At 36.3% G+C, this 16,850-nt stretch overlaps 1 protein-coding gene across 1 annotated transcript in view; it reads right to left on the bottom strand.

The window, feature by feature from the left end:
- MCPH1 (Microcephalin) overlaps positions 1–13,008 on the bottom strand; it is a 64,289-nt gene extending 51,281 nt beyond the window's left edge. The window contains exons 1-4 of the mRNA XM_067775147.1: positions 12,469–13,008; positions 11,628–11,973; positions 11,335–11,556; positions 9,376–9,568 (exon numbers count right to left, since the gene is read on the bottom strand). Of these exons, the coding sequence (XP_067631248.1) occupies positions 9,376–9,568; positions 11,335–11,556; positions 11,628–11,973; positions 12,469–12,850 (1,143 nt within the window). The 5' untranslated portion in view covers positions 12,851–13,008. The remainder of the gene's footprint in view (positions 1–9,375; positions 9,569–11,334; positions 11,557–11,627; positions 11,974–12,468) is intronic.
- Positions 13,009–16,850: the final 3,842 nt, after the last annotated feature.

Raw genomic sequence — 16,850 nt, 5'->3', positions numbered from 1 at the left:
TGGTAAATTTTTGTTCAACTTATGGCGTTAAAAGTATTCTAGACAAATTTGAAAAAGGGCGATGCCACGCCCATTTTGAAATTTTATTTTATTTTTGTATTTTGTTGCACCATATCATTACTGGAGTTGAATGTTGACATAATTTACATATATACTGTAAAGATATTAAATTTTTTGTTAAAATTTGACTTACAAAAATTTTTTTTTTAAAGTGGGCGCGTTCTTCATCCGATTTTGCTAATTTTTATTTAGCACATATATAGTAATAGTAGTAACGGTCCTGGCAAATTTCATCATGATATCTTCAACGACTGCCAAATTACAGCTTGCAAAACTTTTAAATTAATTACCTTCTTTTAAAAGTGGGCGGTGCTACGCCCATTGTCCAAAATTTTACTAATTTTCTATTCTGCGTCATAAGGTCAACCCACCTACCAAATTTCATCGCTTTATCCGCCTTTGGTATAGAATTATCGCACTTTTTCGGTTTTTCGAAATTTCGATATCGAGAATGTGGGCGTGGTTATAGTCCGATTTCGTTTATTTTAAATAGCGATCTGAAATGAGTGCTCAGGAAGTTACATACCAAATTTCATCAAGATACCTCAAAATTTACTCAAGTTATCGTGTTTATGGACGGACGGACATCGCTAAATGAATTTCTTTTTTCGCTCAGATCATTTTGATATATAGAAGTCTATATCTATCTCGATTAGTTTATGCCGTTACAGGGTACCGTTATGCGAACAAAATTAATATACTCTGTGAGCTCTGCTCAGCTGAGTATACAAATATAAAATGCGCAAATATGTATGTACATATGTATGTATGTATATAAAATTATTATTATTAATTCCCTTAGACATCATATATGTAGATGATCAGAGTTTATGCATGGATGACAAAATTTGACAAGCGACGAAAACAACACGCCATGGTCACAAATCGATACCTTTGGGATGAAGGTCAAATTTGCAAACCAAGGCGTTATCATCATAGGCTCAACTATTTCGATGTTATGGCGTGGAAATCGCAACTCCCATTTTCGAAAATTGTGAATTTTATTCTCAAAGATTCAAACGATAATCCAAATGAAAGCATTTCTTAGCGAATTGTTGAAGTCTGAGCTCGATGCGTGACAAATTGAAATACTTTAACGAAATTCTCATATACTTATATACGTCCCATGTTCCGTCTCGGGCCTATAGCACTAGATCTTCTAGTCCTTGCCTACAAGCTTGCCCGAAATGAGACTACTGCCACTTTAAAGCGAGAACACCACAAATACTTGTTATAATAGAATGTTGGACACGCCCTTACTAAATCATGTTTCCATGGCGTAACATAACAAGCTTCGTGTATATGTAAGTGATAGTCCTGACTGATTCCTCTCTCCTCATTACCTAGATGATGAATTTGTGAGCCATGCCTCCTCACCTTGTGGTTATACATGTCCCGCAATAGGGCCTTCCTCTGTTGCACATGTCTATCAAGTCTTTGAGTTTCAAACTGTATCGGAATATGATGTGGTGCATAAGCAAGATAAGTTCGAATGCAATCGAGAGGACGGCATACAGATTAAGTTCGTAAAAATAATTGCACAGTACATTCTGCCTACTCTCACTCATATCAGAAATCACAGTATTACAACTTCATGTTGTTATAGCGATAAGGTTACTCCCCGAATGCTTTGGGGAGTGTTATCGATGTGATGGTCCTTTGCCGGATACAGATCCGGTACACTCCGGTAACACAGCACCATTAAGGTGCTAGCCCGACCATCTCGGCAACGATTTATGTGGCCACATTAAACCTTCAGGCCATCCCTCCCTCCCCACCCCTAAGTTCCATGAGGAGCTGTTAGTCTGTTAGTGAAACAGGATTCGCCGCGGATAGGTGAGGTTGACAATTGGGTTTGGAGAAGCTATATATTGCGCTGGCAACCTGAAGGGTTATGCTTTATATACTTTGCACACATAGTATATTAACTTTGATTGGATAACGGTTGGTTGTACAGGTATAAATGAATCGAGATAGATATACACTTCCATATATCAAAATCATCAGTATCGAAAAAAATTTGAGCCATGCCCGTCCGCCCGTTTGTCTGTTAACACGATAACTTGAGTAAATATTGAAATATCGCCAAATTTGGTACACAAGCTTATCTGGACCCAGAATAGATTGATATTGAAAATGAGCGAAATCGGATGATAACCACGCCCACTTTTTATATATATAACATTTTGGAAAACACAAAAACCTGATTATTTAGTAAATAATACACCTAGAATGTTGAAATTTGACATGTGTACTGATATTGAGACTATTGATAAAAATTTGAAAAAAAATTTTAAATGGGCGTGGCACCGCCCACTTGTGATAAAATCAATTTAACAAATATCATTAATCATAAATCAAAAATCGTTACACCTATCGTAACAAAATTTAGCAGAGGTTGCCTTTACTATAAGGAATGCTTTGAAGAAAAATTAACGAAATCGGTTAAGGACCACGCCCACTTTTATATAAAAGATTTTTAAAAAGGTCGTGGACGAATAAAATACGCTATATCTTTGCAAAAAAGAGCTTTATATCAATGGTATTATAAATAGGAAAAAATTCAAATTTTAAAAACTGGACGTGGCACCGCCCGTTTTATGACTAAGCTATTTTCTATGTTTCGGAAGCCATAAGTCGAAGAAAAATTAACATATCGTAATGAAATTGTGTGCACATATTTTCCTTATAGCATAAAATACTTCTAGTAAAAATGGACGGGATCGGTTAAAGACCACGGCAACTTAGATATAAAACTTAGATATAAAAAAGTTTAAAAGGGTCGTTGACTAGAATAATAAGCTATAACTTAGCAAAAAATAGTTTTGAATCAATGATATTTCACTTATCAAGTTTTATTGTAAGAGGAAATGGGGAGACACTTTTTTTCTTTAAACGGGTGTGTTATTTAGAAAAGTAATTTATCTGAAATGAAATGTGCAATTGAAGCTCACACTGAGTATATAATGTTCGGTTGCACCCGAACTTAGACACCTTTACTTGATATATTCAGATGTAACTAATTCCGTTTACACCAGTCGGCAACATTGTCATATCAGATTGTAGGCTTACCATGTCTTCAATGCTCGTAATTGTCGAAAAAATCTTTAGATCATCAGCATACAAAAGAAAATTTGCGTAACTGAAGCAACTGGTTATATCGTTGATGAAAATTACGAAGAGAAGCGGACCCAATATGCTACCCTGTGGAACCCCAGCAGTCGCAATGAAAGGATCAGATGACGCCCATCAACAGTAACCACACATTTACGAGATGAGAGATCGGATTCAAACCATTTTAAAAGAGTGGAATGAAACCCTAGAGCTCTCAGTTTCAATAATAAAATTTTGATTCAACTCGTCAAAAGCTTTTGAAAAATCCGTGCACACTGAGTCAACTTGAAGACGATTTTGAAACGCAGAAATACAGTATTCCGAAAATACGGTGAGGTTTGAAACTGTTGAGCGACCTTTAACAAAACCGTGTTGATTAACGGAGATCAACCGATTTACTGCAAAATAAATTTTATTTTTAACTATAGCCTCAAATAGTTTTGAGACTGAGGATATCTTTGAAATTGGTCGATAATTGGCAATATTGTTCTTATTACCACTTTTAAACACTGGGGTGATAGAGCTAACTTTCGAGGCATCAATAAACACTCCTCAGTCAAGTGATTTATTGAATAGAATCAACAATGGGGAAGCAAGGGCAGAAGATTGTTTTTAACAGGTATGAAGACAACCCATCTACATCGGTTTTAGTAGACGTCTTTCGAATTGTTTATTAAAATTTTTAAACACTGCTCAAACGTTCGAACTTTTTTTAAAAGGTTTTTAAAGTTGGTTTGTATTGCGTGCAGTTCTTTGCACAAAGCAATTAAATTTTTTTATAAATGAAAATCTGCAACAGCCTTCGGAAATAAAGTTGTCGAAAATCCATGCAAATTTTGAGAAATATTGTTATTTAGCCAAGGATTTTTAACAATTCCCAAGTTTTTTGATTTTTCGAAAACGTTCTGAAATTTGTTCGCATAGTTTTCGTTAAACAAATAATTAAAGTTTGATTTAACGAAAATATAAAAGCAAAAGAACTTATAAAATTTGTTAAAAATGTTTTCTGCTATTTTCATGTCCAAAACTTTCTATATTATATAAATTTGTTAATGGATATTTCGCACAGAATTTGACAGTATCATGAAGTATTTTCATCACGTATGTTTGTTTGGAGTTAAGCCAGCACTCAAGAGTTTAATCCCTTGCCCGACACTATGATTTACATCATCTTCAAAGTTACCTTATCTCACATTCATTGGATTAATTTGTGAAAGATAAAATATTAAAAAAAAAATTTGATATTTTTATTTCATATACATTTATAACGGTTAATGCTGATAACGCTGCAGTACTTTTCGACATTCTAATAAGGAGAGAAAGTAGTTAAACATTAGAAAGTAGTAATAGTATAATCCAATATAAGAGTTCTCTTATAACACACTGGCGGTATCAGAACAACCAATTTGCTGTAGTTATGAACAATCTCGAAATGCTCTTGAAATAGTCTCGAAAACAGTTTTGATATGATTCGGTGATAGTCTCGTACTAGTACCTAACTGCTACCGAAATGATTTGTAAACTATGCCCATTCTTCTAGTTTGTTGGACACTGTGAATCTTTTAGAGGATTTTTTTTCAAATCCAACTTTGTCGGCGATTCGGTTAATACACATACTTCATATTACGATGAATTTATTTGTATTGGTATTTCTGCCTTAAAAATGTCACAAAAAACTGATGTTGATGGCCTGTCTTCTTTCTTTCTTAAGAAGTGTAGTTCATCTCTTGCCGAACCTTTATCCCGAAGAATTAACCTCTCCCTTTCCTCTGGTGTTTTCATTGATAAGTGGAAGGTGGCCTCAATTACACGCCTATTCACAAATCTGGTAATAAAAATGATGTCAGAAAGTACCGTCCAATATCTAAACTAACTACTTTTTTAAAACTTTTCGAGAAAATTGTGAAAGATAAAATAGTCTTCGCTGTTAAAGAAATAATTGATCCAAATCAACATGGTTTCGTCCGTGGTCGCTCCACAGTTAATAACCTTGCTGTGTTCTCTGAGTATTGTATATCAGCCTTTAAGAGTGGACTTCAGGTGGACACAATCTATACTGATTTCTCGAAACCCTTTGATACAGTCTCACACAAGATACTATTATATAAGCTTGGTCGTTTAGGCTTCCATTCGGCTTTCCTTACGTGGTTAAGCTCATACCTCACCAACAGATTATCGTTTGTTGAAATCGGTACAACGAAATCCTACTCCTTTGTGGCCACCTCCGGAGTGCCTTGGCCCGCTTTTATCTGTTCTGTTTATAAACGATATTAGGTCTTGTTTCGATCATGCACAATTTTTACTCTATGCTGATGGCTTGAAGCTCCTTAGCAGTGTTACTTGCTTGTCCGACGTTTGTCGGCTACAAATTGACCTCAACAATCTTGTGTTAGAAATAATCTGGCTCTCAATATCAATAAATGTTTTCATATGACCCTGTCGAAAATTCACAATAGAATAAATTCAAGTTACTCGATTCTATATAATCAGCTGTCCACAGTCGAAGAATTCTCTGACCTTGGGCTTCTCTTTGACTCTGGATTCACACACCCCCAGCGGGTTAGAATATACCCGCGGTAGATATGCCTGTCGTAAGAGGCGACTAAAATACCAGATTCAAGGGGTTGTGTAGCGCTACCTTTTCAGGTTGCCAGCGCAATATATAGCTTCTCCAAACCCAATTGTCAACCACACCTTCGAGCGGCGAATCCCGTTTCACTAACAGACGAGGATCTGGCGACCCCTCTGGAACTTGAGGGTGGGGAGGGAGGTATGGTCTGAAGGTTTAATGTGGCCATATAAAACGTTCCCGAGATGGTCGGGCTAGCTCCTTAATGGAGCTGTGTTACCGAAGCGTACCGGATCTGTATCCAGCAAAGGACTATCACAGCGATAACACTCCCAAAAGCCTTCGGTGAGCAACCTTATCGCTGAACTTAGTAATTCCTAAAGCTTAGCATTTCTAAAGCGATATGCGAAATATTTTAAAGATCCCTATACAAGGAAATCCCTTTATAATTGCCTTGTTAGATCGAAGTTAGAATATGCCTCCTATATTTGGAACCCATTTTATGCTTCTCATTCCGACAGGATTGAGCACTCGTTTTGCTCTCCAACCGCTTCACTTCGCTGATCCTTTTCTATTTTATTATGCCCCATGTTTGCTCATAAACTTGAAATCTCTTGCTAGTAGGCGAGTCCTTAATTTTATCTATGATGTTATCAATGGACTTATTGACTGTACAGTTTTGCTTGCGCAAATAAATACGTTTCAACGTCCCTAATAGAATACTTCCCATTCACGCCATGCCAGTTAGGTCTAATTACCATAATTTTCCCCCATTACTAGAGCTGTTAATGAGCTTAATAATATCTACATGACTTTGCAATGTCAAGAACTTTGTTCGCCTCTAGGATTACTTCCTTTTATTTATAGCAAATCTCGTATATTTAATCATTAATTAATTTCTTTATTAACATAATACATATCTAGTTTCTAAGATTTAAATTCTTTACATACATACATACCTTATGTTTATAGCCTGTAAGATTTTGTTATCATAGACTGAATAAAGAATAATAATAATAATAATAAAAATATACTTAAGGCGACACCAGGTTAGCGGCTTGGACGAAACAACTTTTTCCAAGGCAAGGGCCATCAAATTATTTATTTTGGAGATATTTTAATATTCCGAACCCAACGCTACCTAGTGGCAAACTTTTACTGCATATCTAAATATCTAATTGTTTTCCTCTTGTTTCTGAATATGTGCCAAAATTTAACCTTAAATGCGGCTATCTACGTTATCCAGCGCCACCTAGAGGAAACAATTTTTTTGTGTTTATTTCTTATTTCATACAGGGAATATATTTCAGAATGCTAAAAAAAAGCATCGACCAGTGTTCATTACAAGAATTTCCTCAAGTTGATACCTCGTTCCTTGGCGGCCACCGAGGTGTGACGGTAGTGTGCTCCGCCTACCACACCAAATATCCTGGATTCACGCCACGGGCAGAGCAACATAAAAATTTTAGAAACAAATTTTTTTCAGTTAGAAGAAAAATTTTCTAAGCGGGGTCGCCTCGCGGCAGTGTTCGGGAAGCTCGACGCAAACTGGAAGAGAAGCTCGGCCTAAAATCTTTCCGGAGGTCATCGCGCCTTACATTTATTTATTTATTTTATACCTCCTAGCCATTAATCGTCACTTAAAATGTCTGGGCATAAGAAGCTACATTTTGAAGGATAGGTTAAAAAATGATGCTGTCCAATAGAATGTCTGAGCTTGGCTTTTGATCGTTAAAATATCAGCTTAACTCGATCTCGTACTTTCACATTAAGAGCTCAGAGCAGTGTGTTGCCATTTGCTAAACGTAGGCTCGCATACTGGTAGCTTCAGGTACTAGCCCGATTGTCTCCGTTATTGATTTAATATTATCACAACGAACCTTCTTGGTCATCCGACCTCCACCAGCGCCACCCCTGCTCATTATGTGTACGTAAACAAACTTACTTGAAGGAAAAAAACTGAAACCAAAAACTTGTCGACTCCACGGTTGGGCCCATTACAACAATATACAACAACTCACATTGACTTTGTTGAGATATACAAACTCCCCCTCAGTTTCGAGAATTTATCAAATGCGTTTTTCTGTTGAATGAAGAGGATTAGTTTCCCGTTTTAAGAGTTTCTTACAGAGTGCAACCTGCAGCTAATAATTAAATGCTATTAGTCATTCCACAGAACTATCGACATACGCAGCTTACACTATGCAACACAAATTTCTCTTATGATGAATTTCATATCAAAACCTATAAAAAAAGGCACATTTTGAGCCCGACTTAACCTATACTCGATAGCTGATTAGAATACCTTTCCAATGATACCAAAATTTTGGAAATCGGTTGAGCCATTCCGTAGTTATCGCAGCTAAAAAGTACTATGACATCAAAATATAGAGATGAATTTACTTAAAAATTTTTATAAAAAAAAAAGAAAAAAACGCCATTTTAGTTTTTGGATATGTTATATATATTATATAGACCTTTCTAAAAAAATATATATTTTATTTTCAAACGATTGGCCTTTGAAGTATTTTTCAAGTATAAAACTTTATGTTAGAAACAAAAATGTTTTTCAGTGTATTAAAAATTTTTCACAGTTTATGTTTTCGAAAGCCGATCTGAATACCTTTCCAATGGTACCAAGATCTTTGAAATCGGTTGAGCCATTCCGTAGTTATTACAGCTCAAAAGTACCTATTACCGTCATTTTTCACGCATTTTTCACAACTTTAGCACCTTAACACGCCCACAATTTTTCAAAAATGCAATTTCTAAAAATGAGGTTGTGTTTGTATAGGTAAAGTGTACCTGTATGCAAAATTTCATCAAAATCTGAGGGGGTCCGGTTCAATGCATATCGGTTTTGATATGAAATTCATCTTATTTGAAAAATGTTGCTAAAATATTTATGATTCGAATATCAATTTATAAATTGCGATACATTCGATATACGATTTAAGCACCGAAAAGAACCAGACTTTGGGACTGCTGCATGCACTCTCCTAAGAATGGGGACGTGTTTTTGCGTTGATAACAACAACATTATACGGAGACCATATAAATCCATGCTTTATCAGTTTTAAATAACTGTTCCACCTATATTCATTGCCTAACAAAATTGCAGAGTCTTTATTTGGAATACAGCAAAAAGTACCAACAACATATTTTGTTGCATAGTGCAATTGCCTTTTTAATTTTATCTAAACATTTCTTTATATTACATAACGTCGATCACGTTTTTAATCGTACTGCCACATGTTCCGTTAGCTGTGGATTATTCCCGCGTTTTTATAACTGTTTCCAGTCAATTACCAATGCGAATGCACTGTCGTGCATGACTTACATATATACTTTTGTTTATGCAGTATTCAACAAATTTGCATTCCAATTTCGTCATATTTGTTAACAAATGCAATTAATTAAATAATAATAGTTAAACAGTAATAAATATTAGTTTTCAACGAGTATCTAACTCGTGTTGAAATATGTTTAGCAATAACTTGTATAGAAAAAAATGTGCACTCATTTTACTAAATATTTTGGAAACGGTATATCAGGACGAACAAGGCGACAGCTGTTCGATTATACCTTTTAAATGTCTTTAAAATACTTTCTTATTCTTTTCTTGCACTTACCTTCATTTTGTCATACAATTCAGGATTTTCATAACGATCAATATTCGATATTGGATATTCTTTAGGATCACAAATCAAGCGTTTATTTTTGCAAGCTTCAACCCATAATATTGACACAATTGGTATATTCCAGTTTTTAGCTTTCTTGTAAGTAGATAGCAGACCATCTTTAAATATCACATGTGTTGTACCACTGTACGAAATAAAAAACAAAATTATAGATGTAATATGTAAGTTGTTATATACATTCAATGAATTAATTACTAAAATATAATAAGTAATGAGGACAAAAAGCGTATTTACAGTTGGCAAGTTAAGTATTTAGACAATTCTATGGCCTTACTGCCAGTTTCGACCTTATGCTGCTTGGTCTGGGACATGGTGAAGGAAGCTAAAACATTACCAGGCAGTGGAAAATGATAATTGGGAAATTTGATCTGCATATTCTTGGTTTTATCTGCATCAAGTCTCATTTCTTAATAAACGTACAAATAGCGTAGACAACTTGGAAGACAATTCTGAATCAATATTTATTGAAACCCAAAGTAACGTATAGGTTAAGCAGATTCATGGGGTTGTGTAGCGCAATTCTGTTAAGGGCCAGCGCAATTTATAGCTTTGCCAACCTAAATGCCAACCGCAGCTTCCGGGGACGAATCCTTTTTATTTAGGAGGCAAAGCTCTGGCGAGCCTGAGAATTACACGAAGGAAGTGAATTGGATGACCCAGAAGGTTCACGAGATCCATACATGAGCTAACATTGCAGTAAACTCGCTAAACAAAGCACTTCTTTGCAAATACAATAAATAATGATCGGTAAACAAACTTGTCAGCTCAGATCAATGTGTACTTTTCGTTGTGCTGTCGATCGAAGAAATTGAGTCTCTTTGCGGCACTGTACTTTGGCCGTCATGGCGGTCGAGTTGTTGAATAAGGGAAGCAAAATTACCGTTAAAAATAATCGTTTACGCTTGCTTATGCCGGTGCAATGCATAGCAGTTCCAAACTATATGGCCAATAAATAAAAATAGAGTAAGATGGAAGATATAATTGATTAACTTGTTGCACATACCATTGCCTAGAATTCGGAAAAATCCGTATAAGAACAAAAAAAACTTTCTTGTAGGTGTAGAAGAGGGGCTTTTACATGCCAAATAAAATCACTCACTTCAGTTACCTCCAGCGGGTTAAGGGGTTTAGAATATACACGCGGCAGGTATGCCTTTCGTAAGAGGCGACTAAAATATCCAAAGGTTTCAAGGGGTTGCGTAGCACCACAACCTCTTCTGGAGGTTATCTGCGCAGTAAATAGCTTCTTCAACCCAAGTGTCAAGTTCACCTACCGGTGGCGAATCGTTTCTATAGCATCCGATGCTATGGTGATCCAAGTTCCTAATGGTTGTAGGGGATGGGGGCGGGATGGTCTAGAAAGCTCAATATGGTCATACTAATGGTGCTTGTTACCAGAACGTACCGGATTTATATCCGGCAAAGGACCATAAACATCTATAACATTCCTCAAAACCTAAGGGGAGTGTTTTTATCGCCAAAACAACAACAACCGCTCCAGTTAAAGCTAGCCACATATCTGCTTTGGATAGCTGATCACAACAACACAGTTTACATCTAAATACCCCCACCTGTTATGGGATAGAGATAATATAACTTATCATTTGTTACTAATTGACATCTGCATAATAGTCGTAACTACACTACTAGGAAGTAGGGTTTTTACGTGAAAACACTCATAGGTAAGTTATGGTTTTAAGCTACTTAAGTTACCACGTATCTACATTTTCTGTATGCAAAACATACGTTGTTGAGTTAGTTTCCTTTGTTTTCCCAACACTTTCTCAATTTTAGATACGTGGTTAACGAAGAAACGGTACCTTATGTGAAAAAATAGAAAATCGTTTAAGCTTGCTTAACTGAATACAAAACGATAAATCATTTTATTACCGTAGCAATTTATCATTCACGCGTGCGCCAAGTTGTGATATCACTTTCTTCACGCCTTCAGAGCGATTGTCCTCGCCAGTGCGCACTTCAACATAAACAACAATATCACGCATTAGTTCCTCAATCGAGGGAGGTGGTGGTGGTTGACGTTCTTCTAAGCTAATAATGTCTTGCTCTTCATGTGGTATATCAAAGTTGGAATAAGCAGCTTTTGTAGGATTTCTAATTGAATGTAATAAAAAAAGAAAAAATACTGATCATATACATAAAAATCAGAAAAATAAGGTACTTACTTCAAAGCTCGTATAGCACGTACGCGCAAATTGGCGGAGGGGCTATTCATATCGCGTTGTATGCGGGCCATTTGTGGATTTTGACTTATACCAATATGTTCTTTGTTACAAGTTGTTGCGACGACTATGTCGTTATGGTTGTTATTATTCATCTGAGGACTTTGAGGACTATTATTGTTGTTAGATGTTATTCCTATATTATTAGAAGTAGTTGATACGGGGTAGTGGGTTTGTTTATTTACAATTAACACCTCATTGAATGTCTCTGGCGGTGGCGTTTGGGAAATTAAGAGCTTTTGCTGTGTACGCGTATCATCGGCACTGTTCACATAGTCACTCAATTCGCCTATATAGTTGTTGTGTTTTTGTCCAGTATCCAAATGATTAGCGCATCCATAATAGTTGAGCGAGATGAGATCACACGCGTATGGAATATATACAAAATTATTATTACTAACAGAAACAAATGTTATTAGAACGTAAATTCACTGAGATCAATAAAATTGAGGAACTTTGGAATATATTTCACTATTGCTTTTGTCTTTAATTTTCTGTTATCAGCGCTGTCAAAAGAAAAAAAATGACAGCGCGAATATTTTGCAGTGTTACCAATTAGGGGCTTCACATCCCCTATATGACACGATCAGTGGGTACACACCGCTCACCATTTATTATAAATAATTTAGTTAACATGAAATTTGGATTAGCTGCTTATTGCAATGTTTTTTGTTAGAAAAGTATTAAAAGAAAATTTAGAAAAATAGTGCCTCTTTTTTCACTGAAGTTACTGAAAGTAATTTCCATGCATAAGTTATTCAAAACGATTAAAAAATATTCTTACACAAGTTGCCTGCTTGTATCGCCAGCAATGTTTTGTTGTGATTAGCTGCCACCGCATGTGGAAGGACTTCAAAGTTGTCCAATGATCCCTGAGAAGAACTACTCAGGCCACTATCCTCATTCAATACTGGTATTAGTGGCTGATCGGGTTTGCTTGTAAATATTTTTAATAAACTTTCATCTCGTATACTCAAACGTCGAGCGTTGCTCCCTAATGGCGAGTTTATCTCCGTTGTTGTTATATTTTGTTGTATTTGACTTTCCCGTAAAGGTTTCCGTTTCATCATACCATTTTTGGTCTGCAAATCTTTTTTCGATTTTTGTAGTGTACTTGTGTATGTAATAGTTTGCCATGTTTTCGTTCGCGTCACAAATTTATCCATTTTTCCGTTATTTACTTCCTTAAGATCTTCCCCTGACAGAAAAAGTAATAATTTGACTAAAAATTAACAATTTGATAGCATTTTTGACCAATTAATGCAATTTTGAATGCACCAGTACACAATTGCTTGACAAATTTGAAAATGACAAACTGGCGTGAGTGGAAGGTGGATTGCAAATGGTCAATTTTGCAATTGCGTGGAAGTGTTCAGAAAGCTATTAGCAATATTGTCCACAATCCAAAACACAAGGTTGCAAATTTGTTAGCCACACTTAAAGTGCGAGCACAATAAGCGACGCGACACGAAGCGACAAAATATCCTTTGCATGTATTTTTATGTAACCATGCACACATTGCGACAGTCGGACGACACGACAAGTTGACCAAGTAGGCAAAAATGCTGCGAATATTTTGTGGAACGTGTCGCTAAGTGTCGCGTCGCTTAGTGTGCACGCACTTAAAGACGCACGATCTAATTTTTACCAAAAATTATCAAAGGTTAGTTATTTTATTTATTACAGTTTTTAGACTTAGATTAAATCTATGAGATCACATTTATACATTGTACAGTCTTTGCATTTTGCATAATTAATTTTGAGTTATAAAATGTATTTCTTTTTTACCTAATAGGTACTCCTTTACAATATTCGTATAATAGCCTGTTGAGATCTTTCATATTTTTACAATCTTTTAAGTCCCTAGAAAGTTCATTGTATTCTCTTAATCCCTCAAAATATATACTCGTTTTATCAAATTCGGATTTTACAATTGGCAAGTGGAAATTATTTTTGTTTCTTGTGTTATAGTTATGGACATCGTTGTTGTATTTTATACGATCAATTAGATAATTTGGTAGGTTTCCAAATTTCATATTGTGTATGAATTTCAAAGTAAAATAAAACACAAGCTGTTTTACAATAAGCCAGTTCAAGCTGTTTAGTATCTCTTGTATGGGAGTATCAAAACGCTTCTTTAAAATAAATCGCATCACCGTATTTTGTTTTTTCTGCAACGTATTTATCCTTGAATCAGCTATTGTAAATAGAATCGTTGGGCAATATATAAAATGAGGTTCAACGATAGACTTATAAACCATTGTTTTATAGTATCGGCTTACTTGCTTGCACGTCCGTATCATAAAACCTATCTTCTTTGAAACTTTCCCTTCTACATATTTAAGATGCTCATCAAACTTTAATCTTTCGTCTATTAAAACCCCTAAGTATTTTATTTGGTTTATTCTTTCTAATGGAATATTTGCTATTTTTAGGGTTAACTCCTGAGTGTATTTTACTCATAACCATCCATTTTGTTTTCTCAATATTAATTTTGAGCTTGTTTTCACATAGGCATTTATATACAGAGTCTATATCCACATGTATTTTTGATATGGCCTCAGTTATGGATGGACAGCTTATCGTCAACAATGCATCATCTGCAAATAGGCCTATTTTACAGTGACTCAAACAAGTTTTAATATTATTTATGTATATTATGAACAGAATCGCGGCTAGTACCGATCCCTGTAGTAAACCTATTTCAACTTCTATTTCAGGAGATGTCACGTTCCTAATTAAAGTTCTCTGTTTTCTTCCTGTAAGGTAGCGTCTGAACCACTTTAAATCTGTATTTCTGACGCCGATGTTATATAATTTCCTGAACATCATATCTCTATCAATAGTTTCAAAAGCTCTTTTAAGGTCAAGAAAGAAGAAGAGACATTCCTTCTTTCCACTCTGCTATCACCATGTTCAGTGCGGTTTCACAGCAGTGTTTTGATCTAAACCCTGATTGCTCGCTAATAATAATTTCATATTTATTTACATATTCTAGCAGCTGTTCTTTTACAATTTTCTCTTTATTTTTTCATCGCTAGGTAACGTATTTATTGGCCGTATTTCTTCTGGTTTTACTGTTCTGGAAAAACACCACTTGTCGACGGCGACGGCAGTACTTTACATTAATAGCAAAATAAAATTAGAACAAAACTGAGTTAAATTTATGACATTTGATTTATTTCATTTAAATTATACAAGTCAGTAATTATTTCACTGCTTTGACATAGTGGCGTGTTCACTAATGTGTGCCCTTGCAGCCTCCAACGTTGCGAACGAATGTACGAGAATAATTTTCTCCGTCAAATTCTGCCTATTTAAATCAAAGTTGATTAGGTGATTTTTAAAGTCCCGCTATGCGATGTTGGAAAAGAAGAGCACAGCTTATACTATACCTACAGGCAGTACAATAAAAGAAACATAAAAAAACAGGCAAACATAAAAAACATAAAAAGGCAGGCAAACCCAGTAGGCACATATATTGGCAAATGTACCCAGTCATACGTTTGTAAGTCATTTTGTAACGACATCCCACCCCCCGGTGGATTCGCAGGAGGATTCACTAATCATTAAAGCGGCTAGCTTGCTGGCTGGTCTACGTATTGTCCCGGATGGTGTGCGAACTTTGGCAGTCCTAACCTGGCCATCTTTTGCGGTAAACACCTCGGTCACTAGGCCTCGTTCCCATTGATTTCGAGGTCTTGCAGGATCGCAGACAATAACCAGCTGTCCAGGTTTCAAAGGCGTTGCCTTTTCTCTCCATTTTGATCGTCGGAGGAGTTGAGGTAAATATTCATGTGTCCATCTTTTCCATAGTCGGTCTTTGAGGTTTTGCGATATACGCCATTGTTTCCTTGGGCATACTTTTTCTTCATTTATAGCCGGCGTCTGAGTGGAGTTAAGACAACCCAGTAAAAAGTGGTTCGGAGTCAAAGGCTCTTCGTCTTGCGGCGATACAGGCAGTTCTGTCAGTGGGCGGCTGTTAATAATGTTTTCGGCCTCTATTAAAACGCTGTTGAAGGTTTCTAAGCGCGGGGCTTCCTCTTTTAATACTCGCTGTAACAATCGTTTGACACATTGTACAAGGCGCTCCCAGCAACCTCCTGCTGATGAATTCGCAGGACAGTTGAAGACCCACTGGATATTTTGGTTGCACATCTCTTGGTCGATGAGGTCAAAGTCGAAAAATCGGTTTTCCTTGTTAAGCTCCTTTTGCGCTCCTACGAAATTGGTGCCATTATCGCTTCGAATCTTAATTGGCACTCCACGACGATTGACGAAATTCCGAAAGCAGATGATAAAGGCGTCAGTTGATAAATCTGTGGCAATTTCTAAGTGAACTGCTCGAGTTGTCAGGCATGTGAACAGTGCTACCCACCGTTTCTCTCATCTTCTACCGATAGCAACAAAAAATGGACCACAATAGTCAACCCCGGTATATGAAAATGGCCTGACATATGGCGTAAGGTGATCTTGTGGTAACTGACCCATTAGTGGCACTACAGGATTAGCTGTGTTAGCGATGCAGACTGCGCACTTTCTTTTTACCGACTTTAACAAGGTACGTATGCGAGGTACCCAGAACTTTTGGCGCATTTCGTTTATTGTTAAGTTATCGTTTTGATGATGCAGCTTACGGTGATATTGTTGGACGATGAAACGCGTTGTATAGTGATTGTAAGGTAGAATTATTGGACGTCGTGCAGTTATCGGCAAGCAGTATGCAGCGTCGATTCTTCCGTTGACTTTTATCAAATCATTGTCGTCTAAGAACGCAGTTAGTAGGTGTAAACATGATGATTTTGGTACGCATTTTCCCATTTTCAGAGCTTCGATTTCGGCAGCGAATGACTCTGCTTGAACTCTATGAAGGATAGTTGTTTCGACGTTTCCAACTTCTATGGCATTCAGCTCACCTCTATGGTGTATACCTGACTTAGTGTTGTGTACAAAACGCAAAATCCAGGCGAAAGTTCTGATGACCTTTGAATATGACGAAAATTTAGAAAAGTTAATTAGATACTCGCCTTTGCTTGACAGCATGACCCTCTTTGTGATCTCTTCTGATATGCAGTGTTCCGACGTCAGTTGTGGTTCTTCTTGTGGCCACAGTTCTTTGTCCTTATACAAAAACGATGGTCCCTGCAACCACCTTGACAATAAAAT

This window comes from Eurosta solidaginis, chromosome 3 (genome assembly GCF_040869045.1).
Source record: "Eurosta solidaginis isolate ZX-2024a chromosome 3, ASM4086904v1, whole genome shotgun sequence".
Lineage (NCBI taxonomy): Eukaryota > Metazoa > Arthropoda > Insecta > Diptera > Tephritidae > Eurosta > Eurosta solidaginis.
Note: the sequence above shows the minus strand (reverse complement) of the source record. Positions and strands in the feature narration are given on the sequence as shown.